This window comes from Schistocerca serialis, chromosome 2 (assembly GCF_023864345.2).
Source record: "Schistocerca serialis cubense isolate TAMUIC-IGC-003099 chromosome 2, iqSchSeri2.2, whole genome shotgun sequence".
Classification (NCBI taxonomy): Eukaryota; Metazoa; Arthropoda; class Insecta; order Orthoptera; family Acrididae; genus Schistocerca; species Schistocerca serialis.
In genome coordinates, this window is record NC_064639.1 from 304323980 (window position 1) to 304344765 (window position 20786).

General features: G+C 40.3%; 1 protein-coding gene across 1 annotated transcript in view; it reads left to right on the forward strand.

Annotated features, from left to right (window-relative positions):
- The window catches only part of LOC126455923 (uncharacterized), a 151913-nt gene that overhangs the window by 110047 nt on the left and 21080 nt on the right, over positions 1-20786 (forward strand). Inside the window, exons 5-6 of the mRNA XM_050091681.1 lie at positions 13535-14116; positions 16761-17144. Coding sequence (XP_049947638.1) covers positions 13535-14116; positions 16761-17144 — 966 coding nt within the window. The remainder of the gene's footprint in view (positions 1-13534; positions 14117-16760; positions 17145-20786) is intronic.

Consider the following 20786-nt stretch of genomic DNA (forward strand, 5'->3'; position numbering starts at 1 on the left):
CTTAAATTAGTTTGCAGTTGATGTTTGAGGTCCAAAGTGTCAACATTGTCACTACGAGTGCTGTGTGCATGCGGCTGCCACAGCCTCCGTGTCCTACAAAAATCACGTAAAAAATCCGAAAATCGGGTATTGTGTACATATCTATATGCTTTCTAAGTAGTCTGTTCTAAATTTTAAATGAGGCGAAAGTTTAATTAATTTTTTTAGTGTATTAAGTTTTCCTTTCCGAGAAACGGTTTTAAAATTATCGTATCTCGAAAACGAAACCACTGAAATACGTTTCTTCATTGATTAACAAAGTAACTCACTCAGCCACGCATCTCTCCAGAGTTGCGTATTGCATCGTATTTACTAGGGTCCAGCTCTTGAAAACGGCATTGTTTGTAATTTTATCAGCATTTTTTTTCTGACCAAGTATGAAGTTTGAAATCACTAACTCTCATACAAAAATTATCACGAAATTCCAAAATTTGCATATGATTGATTTCTCCAGCATCTCTCAGCGCACAATAAAATCTGTTCTTAAGTTTCGTCTTTTTTTCTCCCGGATTAGGCGGGATTTTTACACCCGAGAAAATTTCCTACTCGAGAATTGGGAGGCACAGTGCTCTGCATAGCGAAAATTGCAACACAGACAAAAATGTCATGCTACCATTGTGTAGCCCGCTAGCTGTCAAGTGCCAGCTTCTTCTAATCTGACTGTAGAGCAATGCATCCACTGGGCGAATCCGAGCGAACGGTTCTCGTTTCTCACCCGGCTCATCTTCTCTGAGGCAGTGACATATCGCTCGAGCACGCGGCTGCGACATTAGGCGACGCACTATCGGCGCGGGTCACGTAATGTGATCTGGGGTATCAGTCACCTTCGGTAACTTCCGTCAAACTGTGCGAAGTTTATTCGCCTTACACGAAGAATTTCGAACACAAAAGCTAACCTGGGCTACATAATGAGCTGTAAGTCTGTGCCGGTCACAAAAAAGACCTAGAATGTTTATAGAAATGCAAGTTCATTTTGAAAGTACAATACGTTAAGGGGCACTTGAAAATGTTGAAATCTCCCTCGTGAGCACGAAGAGACATAACTTACTGAATTACACCTAGGCACCTTAAATCTTCATAGAAATACACGCTGATTTTGAATGTTCGGTACGAAAGAAAGGAAAAAAGGATGAAATTGTTTTCTTTCTGATACTTAACATATAATCTCTGACACTAACCTTTTCCAGTTCAGGATAAATTTTATTTACTAATTCTGGTTCCGTCAGAGGAAGTTTATCATAATAATTGTAAATAACTGCTGACACTGATAAGTACGTCCAAATATGGACATTATTTCACATGCGAATTTCTGGTATTTTAATACGATGGTAATTACATACTTATAAAATCCAGCAGACAGATGATTTTAATACGTTACAAAACAACTTCTCAAAAGGATGCATACAGCACTTCGGTAAAAGTTCGACTTTTGTACTTACGAGTTACGGTATTAGTAACTTGTTCATATCGTCTGATAATGAATTTCTAAGGAGGAGAGTATGGAGTTATCTATGACTTTGGTGATGTGCGTTTTCATTGCCGTGTGTGCAGGCCAATACGTTGACCCACCTGGTGTCATTGACGTAAAATTGTAGTTGAGAGGGAAGAACCAGCAGTGCACGCCACGAACTGTGCACATTGTTTATAAAATCCGTATATATTTTGTCCGTAAGGCAATTACTTCACACCAGTTGCGCGTGTGCTGAAGCTCAACGTACACAAGTGAAGGTGTGCTCCCTACCCTGATGCCGAGTTTCACCAAGTCCAGGGGGGCAATGTAGCATAGCGCTGTGGATTTAGTACCGTGTATTTCAGATTACTGCATCTACGTTACATTTAACAGCTTTCAAAGAAAAATAAACCAATAAATCCGCAAGGGGCCAAAAGTTTGGGTGTTCACGTGCTCTTGTGCTCTTACACAACAGCCGCTCCTGGATTTTTCAGGAAAGAAATCCTAGGTGCTTTTAGCAACCTCCCCTAACTCTGAAATGATATCGATAGGTTTATGATTCAAATTTTATGGAGAATATTTCCGCGACTGAACTATCAACTTTCACCAGTTGCTCGAGCTACGTTCTTAACGTGTGCTGGCAACCCATGCGGATTTCCGGACGCTACAGCCTAAACTGCCAACATTGGCCCACTTTCAACCACAGCAGCAGCTGCCGGACTTGGCTAGTCGTGTGGCGCATGCTTACGAGACACTTTCCTTTGACCACGTCTCTCGACCCCGTCACAGCGGTCATCTCGTGACGCGACCATAATAAAGATGGACAAATGGTTCAAATGGTTCTGAGCACTGTGGGACTTAACATCTGTGGTCATCAATCCCCTAGAACTTAGAACTATTTAAACCTAACTAACCTAAGGACATCACACACATCCATGCCCGAGGCAGGATTCGAACCTGCGACCGTAGCAGTCGTAAAGATGGACAACTTAAAACATATAGTGTATCATACACATTGAGGAAACACACGACATCACACCTTTGTGCATCGTTTGGCCCTTACTAACACAGTGGTGAACCTCACCATGACTGTACTCTGTCGTAATGAGTTGTGTCACGTTATGTTTTGACGAACGTAGTGAATGGAAAAGAATTTTGAGTTTCTTTGTGTATTCTAAGGCAATGCGTTTCATGTAAACGGGTAAGTAAAGAGTAAAGGACGCAGGAGCGACAGCAATAGAAAGTAAATTGAGGTGGGGTGTAGACGTCCTTGGCGGCTGCGTGGTGCTTATGCAACAGCGTGCTCGGCACTCTCTCTGACGGGCGCCGACCCGCCGCCCTTGTTCTGAGACCGTTTCATCTATTTGAGCGCCCCTTCTCCTCAGAGCTCTGGCTTTGGCGGGCGCGCTTCATAGACACCAACACTTGTTTGACTTCGGTGACTGCATCATGTTAAACTGCATATCAATGTATGTCTCGTAGGCCTGCAGCGTAGTATAAGTCAGCAAGTGACATATTTATATGGAGTGCCCAGACTCACTGCGCTGTGTGATATTAATTTCTGTTTTATTTCCCTTTCACGATGGATGTGTTTCGGATGAATTGCTATTATCGAGTGACCTGAGGTACATTTTGATTTACATTTTTGTTATTATAGAACACTGAGCGTGAATTGCTACTTACGTCTATATTTTGTCTAGATCACTGGTTCCCAACCTGCAGTAATTACCCTCCGGGGGCAATATAAAACTTTCTGAGGGGTAAAAAACAAAAGAGTTCTACTGTGTTTCGGTCACGAAACTAATTTTTTTTGAAGGTTATTAGTGTTATCACTGTTTTGTAAGACCCTGCAACGCTCTGCCACTGCGCCAGCGTCCAGTGGCAATGGTCACGTGCCCATTTCAGTCGTAGTTGCCAGTGTCGTAGTGTTAACACCGGCACATGCGTGGGTCGTCGTCTGCGGAGGCCCGTCGTTAGGAGTGTTCGGTGCACTGTGTGTTCAGAGCACTTCTACTCAGCCTAGCATTAAAGTCTGATGTTAGTTCCGCCACAGTTCGCCGCCTCTCCACTTTTGCCTAGCCTGCGACATCCGACATCTATACGTGTTTTGACCTTCGTTTCGCCACATGTTGAAGATACTCGCCGCAGTACTCCTCGAACAAATGGTTCAAATGGCTCTGAGCACTATGGGACTTAACTTCTGAGGTCATCAGTCCCCTAGAACTTACAACTACTTAAACCTAACTAACCTAAGGACATCACACACAACCATGCCCGAGGCAGGATTCGAACCTGCGACCGTAGCGGTCGCGTGGTTCCAGACTGTAGCGCCTAGAACCGCTCGGCCACCCCGGCCGGCACTCCTCGAACACCCAACAAGTGCAGTTTCCGAAATGCTCGTGCGGAGGTTTCCGAAATGCTCGTGCGGAGCCTCCGAGCCATCACAATCTGTCATCGGTCAAACTCAAATAAATCGCGCGGCTTCCGCATTCTACACACGGACAGCGAGCACACTGATACTACATGCACCGTGCTTGTATCTGACTAGCAGTCATTTCTCTCCAGGTGACAGCTGGTATCGCCTGGACGCGTTTGTATTGATATTAGGTCGGTGGTGATAATGTTCTGTCCGATCAGCGTACAGGGTTGGTAATAAACTCAGAGCAGGCCAGTGCAGGGGACTTGGAATCGAGAAAAAAATTCCAATTAACCGTGCGTCAGAACTGTAGAGCTACGCCCATAAGACGACAACCCATCATCGACGAGCGCGCCGAAGTTTGCCCGCTATTGTCTGTAGTGGAGTCGGCGAAACATCCCTGACAGCCGACCGCAGCTGTGAAGCGCAAACTGCCGCAAGCGCTGACAAGTCAGCTGTGGAGCTGCAGCACTGGGGCATTGCCATAGAGACGAGTACAGATCTGGGTTACGAAATTGGCTGATCTATAAGAGCGAAGCAGCCGCACTATCCGATTGCAGCTGCTAGGGATCTTCTGTCGCGGTCGTGCTGATTTGTCCGACTAATACGCTGCTATGTTAAGCAATGATAGTTGTGTTCCAGTACTCTCGCTGTCAATCTTGTAGCTACGTTAAAAGCAGAAATATCTTAACATTTGCTATAATAATGAGTTGAGAAAAAAAGCGTGTTTAAAATTATATTCTTTTTTCTTTTTAAACATTGTCGTAGTTTTCACTTGTCGATGTTCAGTAATTGTTCGAATAAAAGTTCATTCGAGCTCTCTACACATCAGCAGCAATAAAAATATGTGGCTTTCAAGAGTGATTAACAACATTTTACCTTACAGCACTACATGTCAAATATCTTACTCCAGCGCGTTTTCGTCAATACAGCATGTTACCTTAATCCTGCTCGATAGTACTGTTATTTTATGAAATACACTCTGGCGTGGAATAGCGGGGTACTGCTGACTTTTACTGTACTTTTCGCACAGCCATTTGAATGGAGAAAATTAATGATGATGGATATACGTTAATTCTACTGCTATGTGTTCTTTATTTATATCAAAACAAATTCACTGGAGAGAAACAATATTTACATTAAAAAATCAGAGAAGCAAAACAAAGCACTAAACTGATTGAAAACTAAGGTCTCGAAAATTAAGTACACAGCTTTGGTAATTAAGACTAATGCAATTGTACGCTTTAATGTCTGTAGTACAGAACTTAGTTGAAGTATTGAAGGAAATTTCTATTTCAGTCCATTTCCCAAACCCTGAACTTGAATTAATTATCATTCGTCGACACGCTCTAAGCGGGATGAACAGCTGCAGGCTGCACGCATATTTTTGTTGCAATTTTGACCTACGACTTCACTTTTCTTATTAGACAATCGAGTACTCGGGGAACATCTCTTCCATTTCGTACTACCAGCTCGTAGCCCTAGAGATGCCACAGTCTTATTCAGACGAGCCTCTTAGTCCTTTAGGCAGCCTTGTACTGGATAATCTTCCATTTAGATGTGACCCTCACAGATGCCTTTAACGACGTCTCAGGAAATCAAGTCCGCAGAGTGAGCTATTGTCGCTGAAGGATGAGTGAAGCGGTTCTAGGTGCTACTGTCTGGAACCGTGCGACCGCTACGGTCGTAGGTTCGAATCCTGCCTCGGGCATGGATGTGTGTGATGTCCTTAGGTTAGTTAGGTTTAAGTAGTTCTAAGTTCTAGGGGACTGGTGACCTCAGAAGTTAAGTCCCATAGTGCTCAGAGCCATTTGATGAGTGAAGTAATGTGAATTTACGCCAGCAATGTTGAGAATTCCAAAAAAACACTGCCATTAGTCAATGACAGGTGCGCCTAATAGTTGAAAAGGTAATACATGTTTTATGTAATCCATCAGCGCCTCCTTTTATTTGATTGTGAAACAATACAATGTATGGTTTGCCGGTTTCATTGTAATTGCGTTGGCAGTGATGCATGGACAGCCTTATTTTTCCTGAGCACATAAGAAACAAGTATAGTACAATGTTTTTCATCTGGCCGTTAAAATCTTAGCAATTTACATCAAATCAGTACCATTCGTACCATGTCACTGTAATAGACCCAGAGTTCAGTCTCGCAGCCTGCTCTGCACAAATAGCTTCGTGCGGTCAAGGTGCTTTTCGCGTACTTGTAAAGTATTGTTTCGTAATCCAGTTTCCTCATTAACACTGTGCGACACCCGTCTGAATAGGCTTTTCTGTCTAGAGTAGTGTGCTGTTAACACAGCCGCTATTCGCTGTGTGTATTTACTTCCGTCACTGCTACTGAAACAAAACGAGAAACTCACAGCTGGACTATTGACGTCAGGCTTCTTGCATTCGCAGACATGCCCGTTCGAGTACTCCAATACGAGGAGCCGTGATTTGTTGATATTTTCGCAACGAGACAGTTTCGAGGGCATTCAGTGGTCGACTTGGCCTTCTTCGTCGGACCTTCTTCCTAGTAAAAAGAAGAAAGGAAAAAAAAAGATGAGAAGTTGCAACAAGCAACAGTTTCATAGCACGTGCTGGATGGTGGCAAAGTTTCGCTGTCACTGTGTAAATCCAAACATATTGCGGAAAAGTGAATGAAGTGCAGTACCAACAGGCCATCACAGTAGAAGCAGACAGGTGGACACTAACAGAAAAAAGCCGTCCACACTGTCGCCCAGCACCCAGCATTATGCTAGAAATAGATATGTATTTTCCGGAAAATCAGATGATAATAAACCTGAAAAGATTCGAAAACCGGTTCATGGAATAATAAATAACTATTCAAAAAAGTGACTGTTTGCAGTTTTTGATATTTACATTCAATTAACAGTCACGGGTTCTAAAATATCCATAATGGATAAGTTTAGATGAGAAGTTATTACTGTATCTGACTACCTATGCAGAGGTGCTGGATCCAGTCTCCGACAAGTTTGTGAGATTTTACTGTGAAAGGACTGTCTGCAACAGTGTTTTCTCAGCCTTTTCACACGAAGTGTTTGAGTAAATTAGCAGTGACCTTCAAGCAATTTAAAGGACGTCAGGTTAAACGTGTGCTCAATTTAACGCATTTTCTGAATAGAGTCTATAGAAATGACCTTCCATAAGGCAAGATCAGTAACAATACAGTACGGGAATAAAAAGGGAATATGTAAAGCTAATTGTTCAAAGTTTTTGTGTGAGCATATCGATCAGAAGATCAATAGGACATGACATATATCGTCTCCAGCGCTGGAGTTCAGCAAGATTTGCCCTTTGTGTAATTGCTGATTTTGGCGATGAAAGAATTGTAAAATTACCGTACTTTGCATGCATCCATTCATTGATATATCGCTTGGAATAATTTTCTCGTGTTACTCCACACAGGGACAAAAATTTTTATGTGGCCGAGTGGTTCTAGGTGCTTCAGGCTGGAACCGCGCAACCGCTACGGTCGCAGGTTCGAATCCTGCCTCGGGCATGAATGTGTGTGATGTCCTTAGCTTAGTTAGGTTTAAATAGTTCTAAGTTCTAGGGGACTGATGACCTCAGATGTTGAGTCCCATAGTGCTCAGAGCCATTTGACACAAGTTTGTTGATATTACGTGGCATAATTTTTTTATGTTATTCTACACAGAGACGCAAGGTAATCATTCGAGGCAGATGTGACGACTTGCAGAACATTGCCAAAATACTGTCCCCCTGAACTACTCTCAATCTCTTCAGAAAGGGACGGTTTAAAAGCGCAGGCACGCCAATTCCAGCGCCTATTCTCAGCATACATGGCTCTTGACTAACTGCCCAACATCTGTCACTAATTCCCACTACACGGTCAAAGAAGACGCGGCACGGCTTGTAGAGACGAAGTTCGGTTTTACAGTCGCTATTCTGAAGAATATGGTCTCACTATGAAATAGGCATGTTCATTTATATTTCCTGTATGAACCCAAATGCATCAATCTAAATATAAAAAATTAGTATTTTCTGCGTCAGAAGAGAGGAGAAAGAGTGAAAAATCGAAGTCGAAATGATCTCCACTCCAAATAATCCGAAAGCTATGGTTCCAACAAAGCACAAAGTGCAGTCAAAGAATTAAGAATGTAGCAGTCCAGTTGGCATGGCTGGACAGAAGTTTGTCAAACTCCTGGGGCAGGATAAGTTTCGTCTTGGTTTCTAGACTGTTAAGAGTCGATTGTACCTGGCAGTTTATGATGTCTACCAACATTCATCTTGTGGAATACTGGGCTGGGTTATACTTGAAGAACTCAAAGAATATATATTTCAAAACTTTTTATGGATCTTTAATCATGGTAGTCATGTCCGCCCCCGGTAGCTGAGTGGTCAGCGCGACGGACTGTCGATCCGAAGGGCCCGGGTTCGATTCCTGGTTGGGTCGGAGATTTTCTCCGCTCAGGGACTGGGTGTTGTGTTGCCCTAATCATCATCATTTCATCTCCATCGACGCGCAAGTCGCCGAAGTGGCGTCAAATCGAAAGACTTGCACCAGGCGAACGGTCTACGCGACGGGAGGCCCTAGTCACACGACATTTCCATTTCCACGGCAGTCATGTATTTCCTATAGAATCCATTTACATGATCAGATGCGAAGTTTTGTAAGCAAACGCTGTTACACGTATTATAAGTTGAATAAGCGTTTTTAAAGTTTATTTCCTATTTCTTCACTTGAGGAGAATTAATTAGTGGCATTTTTGCTGGTTATTTTGGTTTATTATTAACCAGTAATCAACTGGAATTTCTCAAGTTCTCTGACATCAAATATAGCAGTTTTGAATCTTACGCCAATGCCTGCTCTAAGGGTAATGTCGTGTGCCCGTCTTCTTGTAGGCAGTTGTTTAAAAAATTGGCTTATTTACAACAGTCTCATAGTTCATTTGCCTTGTAATGAAGTTTGTTGTGTAGAATCAAGGATAGTCTGAGAACAATAGTAACGTTCATAAAATAACTGTAGGAACAAAAATAGCCTCCACTACCCTCAATTCAAGCTTATTCTTGCACAGAAAGGAGGTAAGTACGTCATCATAAAAAATTGTGACCACCTTTTCTTGCGAATTAAAGATGCGGGCAGAAAATGAAAGTTTTAAAAACTAATTTAAATCATTTCCTCTTGACAACTCTCTCAACTATAGAAATGAACTTATGAATGGAGGCTATGTAAGCGGTTAGGTAATACTTAGCGTATTTTGTATTATATTAAGATAAAACAAGCAGTTACGGAATTGGCCAGCATGTACCCATGTTTTCGCACAGAAAATGCAGCTTATTTGTAGACCTACTGACACTTGAATTGAGATACGCTAACGACGCTTTCGCATCATAGCGAGTTGTCATGAATATGATCCACGGAGCATGCAGAAATCTGAACTAAACTAAATTCGGCTCGATCACAGCTGCTTCCTTGGTGATTCGCTCTGAGGAATCCAGGTGGCCGCAGAAATCACTAGCTTGTACCCGCCTCCTTCGTTCATCGTAAAACAACACAAGCACGATACTACATACGCCCATTAAGATCATCTACACTCAACAGATACACTGAAGGCACAACTCTCAAGAGTTCGCGAAGGAAAGTTGCCTTTGTGCTCAAAGGACGGAAAACTCCAGAATCAGGTATCTGAACTTATTCTCGGGGTCTCCCAGCCAGTCATGTCTTTCAGCTTCTCTGTTTCTGAAGACTGTTGCTGTACCTAAGCCAGTAGTTGGTGATCGGTGAACAGTGTAGACCTGTAACATTATGCCCTCCATATTCGACTGCGTCTGGGAAGATAACTGTTTATGGAATAAAGTAAACAGTTATCTGTACCAGTCACTTTTATTTTCTAACCTTACACTGACATATTCAAATGGATTAGTGAATTACATTAGGATACCTTTATTTTGATGTAGCCAGCTGTCCTGTCTTAATCTTCGTTTTGGAGATATTCCAGGAAAAAGAACACTGAGGTTGTTATAAATACACATTTGTACTACGAAATGACACACAAACATTAAACAAAAAATTGTTTTGTTGAAAACTTGAAATGCAGCTTACTTGTTTCGGGTTTGCGTGATATTCAGTGACCCAAATGTATATTTGTAACGATGCTGAGCGTTCTTACTGTTGGAACATCTCCGAGCTGAATATTAAAACAGCGAGCTACACAGAGAAAAATAAATTCGACAGTAACCCACTGATCGACCGGGTTTTAAAGCCCTCGAAACGCGTTGTGAAAGAAAGTGAAATAACTGTTTATTTTTGTATCAGATTATGTCTTAATACCGACCCCAACAGATTCTTGTCTTTATTGTTTTTGTATCAGATTATGTTTTAATACCGATCCCAACAGATTCTTGTCATGAATACAGAAACTTTCGTTTGCTCGAGATAAAACGGTATTTATTCATATGAAGAAGAGAAGAACAATAATTGTGAAGACAGACAACAATGCCTTCCGCGTCCCCGTTTTATTTTGTAATTGTGAAATTACACAGTAAGTACTGCGTATTTTATCGACCCAAATTCGTTAAAAAAATCAGGACAGGCTTTCATATTCTTGCTTGCGCGCACTGTAGACTATTTTGTGGTAAGTTCCCGCGGAACCAAATTGCGGAGGTCATCGGTCCCTAGGCTTACACACTACTTAAATCTAACTTAAACGAACTTAACGCTAGGGACAACATACATACTCATGCCCGAGGGAGGACTCTGAACCTCAGCAGCCGCGCGAACAGTGGCAAGGCGCCCTAGACCGCGCGGGGCTGTAGACAATTTCGTTATGTTTCGTAGCAGTTCCAAATAAAGTAACAGATCCTATAAAGCAATGTTGTTCGTCTTCTGGAATTAAGGAGACTTTTGATAGAATGCATCGTTCGGGGCATGTACATTCGTCAAGAATGACTTTAGGACGTTTGGAAAGGAAATCGGAAAAAAGTGCAAAAAATCTGCGGGAAAAGTATAGTCCACACCAATACTTAATCTCTGTGATTCGACAATAATTTGATGCTACAAAGTGATGTCATATGTTATCGTAAGCCGTTAGTTTCCAAGTTCAGATATTACGATTGATAGGCCAGGTTCTCAGATGTCAGTAGTATTTGTTTGCGAATTGATATTGATCTAGATTAGGTAGCTCCTGTAGGCTGACGTCAAATATTCCACACCTGTTAGAGAAGAGATATTAGTTGTGTCACAGCTGTGACGCTCAAAATGAACAAATTGTTCGCAGCGACATGATTCATGATTCTGATAGGGGCAACGGGCGGAAGCCAAGTTATTATTGGCGCCAATCCCGTACCCCTTTATCATTACGTCATATAGCCGTATATCGAACATAATCATCGTCTTACATTATGGGATTCGACAGCTGCTTGTTCCTGAGAGTAATTAAATCATTAAAAATCATAAGTCACCCTTTACATTGTTTACAACAGAGAAAACTGCACAACAATGGAGCCCTTTTCTTTACTTGGGATTGTTCGTGACTGCTGAAATGAAACGTTGTTTATGTAAAGCAAGAGCTCATCAGTGCTGTACACACAAGAGAGAATTACCAGTACAAATTTTGTACATTTGTGAAAGTTGTGCCGGACATTTAAAGGTATGCATTCAGTCCATAAGATGTGGAATCTAGTAGTAATTCCTGCGGACGATATTAGTTGGGAGCCTCGGATCCAGTCTCTTGTATTGTAAGCGTTAAGAGATACCGATATTCCAGGAAGCCCAATTTTCAATTTCCATCTTTTGTATAATTTTTTTCCCTGTGTTACAATTTTTTACAAATGAAGTTTATGATGTCCTAATTGCACAATAATCACCTGGTAGACAGTAATAGTTGCAACATTAGTTTTTTTTGTTGCAAATGGTACAGTGATCAGTAATAAGGTGTTAACAGACAAAAGCTGCGCTTATGTTGAGTCAGGTCTTGAGAAGTTTTGAAAATGGTTCATAGTTACTAACATGCTTTAAATGTTCGGGAATGTAAAATAGTGCACTTCACAAAATGTAGAAACATATCATTTTCTGACTACAATATCAGTAAAACACTATTGGAATCAGTTGACTCGTGTATACTTATAGGTATAACAGTTGGCTCAGTTGGTTGGCAAACTTCGGTTCATTGGAAGGATTTTGAAGAATATTAGTCGATTGTGTGGGACCTATACCAAGTAGAATTAACAGGCAATATTGAATGCATAGAAAGAGGGCACCACGAATGGTCACAAGTTTGTTAGACTTGTGGAAATGCTAAGAAGCTAGAACTGGCCACTTCAAGAATCAGTATTAAATGAGGAATTTAAGAATATTCTGCTGACCTGTATCTATTGCTCCTGTAGGAACTGTAGAGATGAATTTAAGACTAATTAGGCACTATATGTGCAGAGATATGTAAGTAGCTATTTTTCCCGCTGTCTAGAATTACACAAATGGAATGAGAAGAAAACCTTGTGATATAAAGGCAAGTATCCTGAGACATACACTTCACAGTGGCTTGTAGAGTATGGATGTGGATGTAGATGCATTGTGTTCTTTTTGCAGCACCACATTCTCACTGTGTTGTCTCTCTTGTAAGTAAATGCAGAGCATTGTTAGGCAAGCTGCTTGCTGGCTGCCCCCCACACCACCACCACCACCACCACCACCCAAGTTGCAAACTGTTTTCGTGTTCAGTAGCTCCTTTTTGAGCAACAACATAAGCAACTGATATGTTGACATATTGTTGAACTTATTTTATGAGTTGATAGCTGTTGGAAATAATGTTAGAAATAACTAACTCCACCCATGGATTTGTTTAAACTGCGTGGACAATAAATTCTAAGTGCTGGAGATGGAAAGTAGTTTAGTGATGATGCCTTATGGGACCATTAAATTTTATAAGAATTTGCCATGACTAGTGCCAGTTTCATGCACAAAACTGTTTAGTGAATTTATTTTTCCTTTAACTAGGCTGTATTTATTCATGAAATAGTCTATATATCTACTACAGTCAGCAGATTTTGGTCTTTTTTCCCACTTCTCCTTTGTTTGCACTGTGCAAAGTAGTGTGCATTCATCAATGTCTTGTGCATTGTACTTACTACACGGTAAATGCATACTGCAACTCATTTTATTGTGTTCTCTTACCAAAGTGTGTTGTGTGAGACAATGTTTCATCAACATAAAGGCTGAAATAATAATAATAATAATCTCAGCAGTAGACATGTAGACTCTTGTAATAAATACAGCCTATTTAAAGAAAAAATATCAGTAAATAAATATAATACGTTTGTATGGCATATCGCATTTGTTGATGAATTGACTTAAAATCACAGCTGGTGGTGGTGGTGGTGGTGGTGGTGGTGATGACGATGAAAGTGTTATTTAATCTGTTCAGGTTAAAGATAGTGAGACTGATCATACTTTAAAACACTTTTCCCCTTGCATGCTATCACTGACTTTAAATCTTATTACAGTATGTTCAACTATTTCAAAAATATTTAAGTTAACGTTGGCAACTCAGCCTGACCATTGGCTTTATTTACATATGAGGTAGTTAATTTGTATTTTCTACATTACCATGGTCTGATGTTTTTGACACACTGATGTTAATTGTTGAATGTTGTGCTGACAGGCATACTACGAAGCTACACGTCCGCACACTAGTGCCATCGTGTCAACAGTGCTGACCAATGGCCACCAACACCAGCTTCAGCACCAACACCAGCACCAGCACCAGGTGCAGCCGCAGCGCTCGGCATCTGCATCCTCGTCTTCTTCGTCGTCGGCGGGTGGTGCGGTGTCAGCTGCAACGCCCACCCCTGTGGTTGCGCCAGTGCCAGCACCCGCACCCCTCGTCCCGTCCGGCAGTCACCAGGTCGCTCCCTCCCAGCAGGTCCAGCCGGCAACGCACGCGAGCCGTGCCGGTGCGGGAGCCCGCAGCAAGCGCGAGTCACCTCTGGACCTGTCAGTGAAGACAGTGCGCCAGTCGGCCGACTCCACTGCCAAGGATGACCCCGACCTGGCAGCGGCTCTGCACGGTGCCAAGGTGCAGCTGCCACCCCTGCAGCTGCCCTCCAGTGTCGCATACCCCACCATTGACCCTCGTGGGCGACAATCTGCTGCACACAAGGTCGACTTTGTGCCCAACTTTGGCTCTGCTCAACACCCACACCACACTTATGACGCACAGCGTCTCCAGCAAAACCACCTCCAGGTAACAGCAAGTTCTCTCACTAAATTATTCTCATCTATATCAGAATCACCTAGGTGTCAGCACGTGCGAGCCGAGGCAGTTAGCGCTTTTGGTGCAGAGATCGTAAATATAAAACAGTCTTGCTTGTTGGGGACCAGATCTGGGGCTTTAAATTGTGACACACAATTTGTCTACGAGTTTTGGAATAAACCCTACCTAACTACAGTTTGTGCATAACTGTCTCAAACCTGGATCGTAACTTTTGTCTTGCCTCATAGCTAAATGAGAATCCTTTTTTATGTAACACTTGCAGTTCCGTACACCTTCCCTTTCTGCAGGCACTTTTATGGGAGCAATGTGTTCACAAAAGTTCATGCAATTAGGATGATGTAATGTAGTTAGTAAAGGATGGACTAAACATTTTTGCGCTGTTTGTTTATGTATTGACCACAGATAGGCTAGCCTACTTAAAATTCAGAATTTAAGATTTGTTGTCTTGCTGTCAATTTACACTTCTCTTTTGTTATTGCAAGTGTTAGCTGTTCCCAACATGATTATAATACGTTTTATAAATATGTACAAACAAGCATAGTTTGCATATGGTATAAAGAGCATGTTGCTAGAGCATTTTTATATTAACTTGTTCTAGGCCCTATAAAATACTTGCGTTAGCGTACATTCCACGGATTTGCACGATACTGTATCCGATTGTCAATTTTAAGCATTATATACCAGTTGTGGCTTTGAACATTCAAATAGGGCATTGTATTAAAAATTAGGAAAAAAGTGGGATTAAAAAATTTCAGGACACTCACAGCAGGGATGTAATTTTGATTCTGTAAAGCTTTCCTTTCTTTACAGTATGTAATATCTCGCATGTTACTAATGAAAATACAACAATATACAGACTGTTGTAATGACCTGTATTTCTGTTGTTAACATAACAGTGCCTAATAATCTGTTAACGTCTTCAGTTTTCTTACAAAATTTCATTTTCTTGTGCTATAATTTTTAACGTGCATAAATTTTGCATAACATCGCTTTCGTTGCTCCATGTGTATTTGATAGACCCCAAACTGTGAATTTAATCTCTGTCAGGTTTGCCTTTTTTCTAATACTTCAGTTGATGTTCACTCTGAGAACACTTCTTGTGAGTGTAAAATGCTAAATTATATTGCATTGCATTTTGTGTTAAACTGTAGAACTGTGGATGAACAGAAGTGACAGAAGGAAATGAGATATCCTCAAGCATTGTGGTATTACTAGCATTTGGGTTGATGAGTGTGTCACTGCGTTTCATTTTTCTGTTGGAAACAGAATTGTAATAAAAAACTATATTGCTTGATGATTGTTCTTATTTCTGTTCGTTCTTATCTGTGCTCATAATGTAATGAGATTGAATAGAGAATTCATCATAATGATGTGGCTGCTATAAATGAAGTCTTCAAATTGAAGTCTTGAAATTGAAATACATTGATCAGTACTGAATGCCTTTCAGTCAGTATTAGCCTTAGCTAGCTGGTGACACCGTGTTTAATGTGTCTCATGTGTGCAGTAAAAGAGATTACAAGTTCCTGTACACCAACATTTCAGTGATCTTTTTTAAATGATTTTGTGATGCCTTCAATTGACATTTTCTTTATTGGATGTATGACTAAAATTTTGGCTTAGTGCCATTTTTAGGTATCTAATATACAAGCATTACTTATTGAATGCATTAATATCGCTTACAGATTAAATGTAACAACACATCACACCCAAACATAGGCTGCGAGGATTATAAAACAGAAGATTTGTTACATTATGCCACGTATGTCTTTGCTCCTCTCTTGTAGTTATTATATTTATGACTGCATGTAACAGCCATAAAATAAATTGGAAATATTTTTCATTATTATCAGGGCATTTTACTTATCAGCAGTTTTTGAAAAGCTCTTATATAAAGTTGATGTCTTTAACATACATTACTAGGAAACATAGCTTTGCAGCAACTACTGATTAGTAATGTGCTCTCATAAAAATGAAAAAAATTTTTGAATTTACTTTATGACTATAACATGCAGTCATAATTACAACATAGGAGCAAAGAGGTATTAACAAATGCTGTATAAAGTTAGTTATATGTCTCCTAGTATATTTTGGGATATGACTTGTTTTTATATTTAACTCGTAAGTGATATTAATGCATTCAGTGTACAGTGTTTCAGTTTTTGATACCTGAAAATAGGCTAAAGCCAAAATGGTACAATTTTACATCCATCAAAGAAAATGTCAGCTGAAGGCATCTCAGAATCATCTAAAACGTTCATCGTAGATATGGACCCAGTCAGAATGAAGATGTATTTCAATGATTGTTAGTTTCACATGCCACGTTTGGTTTGGTAGACATAGACTTCCTAAATACAGTATTGTCTGCAAACTAACACTGGCAGTGGCCATAAAGCGTAACTGTTCACTGTTATGTGATTTCTGTTGACTCATCTACACTGGTCAGCCACCATACTTAGAGTCTTCTAAGAGTATTTGAATGGTATGCAATTGTGTTTCATTGTTGATGGATGCAGCATGTGGTTTCCATCAGGAAATTGGTGTATTATTTCCCCTCCATAATTATGTTATTTATTGTAGTGGGTGTTCTTACCTTGTGTGCTTGGTGTTTTTTTAGAGCCGTAACAGTTCCCAGCATCAACTGTACAGTGCACAGCATCAACAACAACAGCAGCAGCAGCAGCAACAACAAATTCAGCAGCAGCAACAGCAGCAGCAGCAGCAGCAGGGTAGTGGAACCCTTCCTCACATGGGAAGCTTCAAGAAGGCCGCTGCTGCTTCTGTTCTCCAACAAGCCACTTCTGCTGCTCCGTCCTCAGCTTATGACTTGAACAAACAGTCTCACTACTATGGGGTGCAGGTCCCACAGCAAAGGGCAGTGCCATATTCTACACCTGTTTATCCTGGCTATGATTCCTCTAAGAGGGCAGCTACTTCTGTTGAATCCTACAATCGCACTGAGTATGGGACTCAGGCAACGGGTGTGGCATCCTATGCACAGGTAATGTGAAGTTTATTATATCTGTTGAGGTTTGTACTTTGTATGGAGACCACAGGCATAGGCTACTTCATTTTACAGTTGCATAGTAGATTGCATTCATGTAATTATTCCTGTAAGGGGCAGTCAAATGAAAATGAGACAGATGGAAAAAAGTTAGTTAACTGTTTGTTATTTCAGAAGAAATTGCATTAATTGTAACACATTTGCCCTCGGTGAGACAGGATGGTCAGTGCCTTCATGGAAAAATTTTTGTGGTTGCCTACGGACCCCGGTTGTCCTCAGATGCGCATCTCTTCATGTGAAGCAAATCAACAGCCATGAATGCCTTTCTTCAAGGCTAAAAATATTGAAATTAGATGGGAAGAGATCAGGACTGTATGGAGGATGCTTTAGAGGGCTTCCCAGCAAAACTTTGCACCATATTCAAAACAACCATGATGTCTGTGAGAGTTGTTTAGAGTATGCTGCAGAAGTTTCACTGGGAAGCCTGTACACATCCTCTGTACAATACTGATATCTCCCCATCTAATTTTCATATTTTTGGAGACCAGAGAAAGACATTTGTGGCCAACACTTCGTTTCGGATGAAGAGGTGAGTGCCTGTGTACAATCATTGTTCCATAGGTAACAGCTAACATTTTTCCATGAATGCATTGACAGATGTGTCTCACGGTGGGGTAAATGTATTAACAGTTATAGTGATTACTTTGTAATAATAAATATACTTAATTTTATCTCCTTTTCAATTGACTGTCTCTTATAAATTACTAGACTCTCTTCATTCGAATAAAACCTCCAACTTCCTTATGACTTAAATTCACGTCTTTTTGGCTTCCCATCAGATGCTGAACTGTGCAATGGTTACACTGTCTTCATTGTCATTTTTTACTCTGCTTTAAAAGTCTTCATTCCTATTCCTTTCATTGCAGTACTTTCTGATGTGAAATTTACCTTTGTCAACATGCATTCACAATCAGTCAGTAATTAATAAAATACCGCATTATCAGAATATAATTTTTTTACACCTTAATAAGTTTAAATCCATTTCTCTTAATATTATTTTGACATTGCTGAAGAATTTTTCCATACAGACAGCCCCCCAACTGCCAACTTTTCTCTCCTCTTCTGAGCAAATATGTTGTTCAGTATAGTGGTAAAACTTCTATTTTGCTTTAAAAATGGATTAAAAACAGTCTTGACTACAATATAGTATTTATTTGCAAAGGTTACTGGTCTCGATCAGAATGTGACCATCTTCAGCCCAGTTATACCATGATGGTAGGTGGTAGCAGAGAACAGAGCAGGTCTTGTGACTCCATGAACATCAGCTGCAGTTGACATTTGTGGAGTCGCAACACCTGCTCTGTTCTCCACCGCCACCTACCATCATGTAATAAACATTTGAAGATGTTGCATTTTGACTGACACCGATAATCATTGTGTATGAACATTTTATTGCAACCAAATTTATTTTTAATCCATTTTGGCCAGACTGGTGTTGTTTGTGACAAGAAATGTTCTCAAAAAATTATTTTTAGTTTGCTCTTGCACTAACCTCAGTCCATGACTTGATTTCCCCAATCACCAGTGTTACACATTCTATCCCAAATGTTCTTTCTTGTTGTATAGTTTCGTTTTCTTTCTACAACAAACTCCATTTCAGAACTGAGTTCGTGTTCGTTTATAGGACATTTGTAAATTATTTTAATTGATTTTTTAATGTACTTCGTTCATTAGTTGCTTCATTTTTTCCTCTGTTGTGCAGTTGGCACTGGCTGTAGAACTGAGAAATACAGGACAGTTCAAAACGAATATAGCTATTATAAATGGCTATAACTGTTTAAAGTGTAGCAGTACACTGATGAGAATGATAGAGAATACAGTATTTTTTGCATACCTTACAGGTGTTCATTCCCTTTGATCACACTGACAACATTTAATTGACTATGCATTTCATACCATACAGTCTGAAGCAGAAGTGGAGTAGCCGACTCAAGCACATTAGAAATAAAAGTTTTGAGTTTATAATTGTTTCTGCCGAAGGTTGTATCAATATCTGTCTCATACCCCATACAAAGACTAATGAGTAGGCGCCTGAAAAATATGCATTTGAGCAAATATATGTGTGAACTTGGCCTGAAAATGCAAAATTGCTAAATTACTTATTAAAATAGTGAACTGTATCTAGATAAACTATTTTAACAGAGTAATTTAAAATAGCTTTATTTTCTGTGTATAAATATCGAAAATGAAACCAATTTTTGTTTAGTGGTATTGCACGTCATCTGGCAAAGCCTAATTTGGAATGTTAATGTGTATAAGAAAGTGTTTGCAGAATAAGAAGTGTGCAAATGCGAAGGTGTACCAATGTTCTCAATGCCCTGCTGCCTTGCTGATCGTGGGCAGTTGAATGGTGTGTAAGATACATGCCACCTAAGGCAACATAGGACTCAACTGTGGGATCTGGCTCTCAGAACAAAGAAATTCATAAGTTTGCCTGCTAGCTAAATTTATAACTTAATATAATGTGGACACTTTTAACGTGACAGCTGTAGGTGGCATGTATTGCGAATTGTGATTGCATCAATCATTGGGAGAGGCGAACCTGAATTACCTCTTCTATGATACTGCCAACCTCAGCAAGCAGTTGCGTGGTAGCTGCCACCAAATGCTGTGTGTTGTGTGGTGCCCGTTGTTTTCTTCTCTTATTTTGAAATGAATCAAGAGACTAATCCTGTTTCATCACGGAGTTTGATTATGACCCTCATCACACCAGAAGGAATTTGTGATCCCTATGACTGTGTGTCAGTTCTGCATTCGCAGAAACACTGAACATGTGTGTAGGCTGTTTATTTGCACTTTGCAGTATAGTGATTGCAAAACAAAACCTGTTGGCATATGTTGACTACACTGAAACTTTTCCCTAATGTACGAACAGAGTTTATTTTTGATTGTACTTCTATGTTACTTACTTTGTTGGTTCTATCTGTAACATTGTCATATATGGATCATATGCCCACACAGGGTCAAAATCATTATTCTGCAGATTTTGTAATTATTAAATTGTGTGGCAAAAGAAATATGTCCAAAAAACTTCTTAAGTCCGAGAATGACTGAGAGTTCACAAATGGGACAATGCTGCAGTTTCTCAGTGGAATCAAACATTTGTTGAAAGCTTAAATAGAGCCAAAAGAAGAAAACAGGCAATAACCATTTTGGAAAAAAAGCTGTTGAAGTTTTTGCAAAACTAAACATTCCAGTCGAAAAGCTTGGTGATCACTGCTTCTTCTTCTTCTTCTTCTTCTTCTTCACCAAAAATAGGTGCTACAATTTCAGGTTGCCGTTCATGAGTATCAGGTCCATGGATCTGGGTGGCCAAGAGAACAGTGTCATCATTTTCAGTGCAACCAGTGTAACAGTTTGGAAGACATTAATTTAAAAGTGTGAAGCTTCATACTCTTATGTGGTGGTGCTCTATCTTGTGGAAAGATGTACCCCATGAAAACCATATCAAACTGTGGCATCAGCCATTGTTCAACCAAGTCCATCTGTACGGAATCTGCCTTTTTCATGTATGATATGGAACTATTCACATACATATCACCACTAGTGCGTGACTTCTGATTCAATGCGCTTCACCAA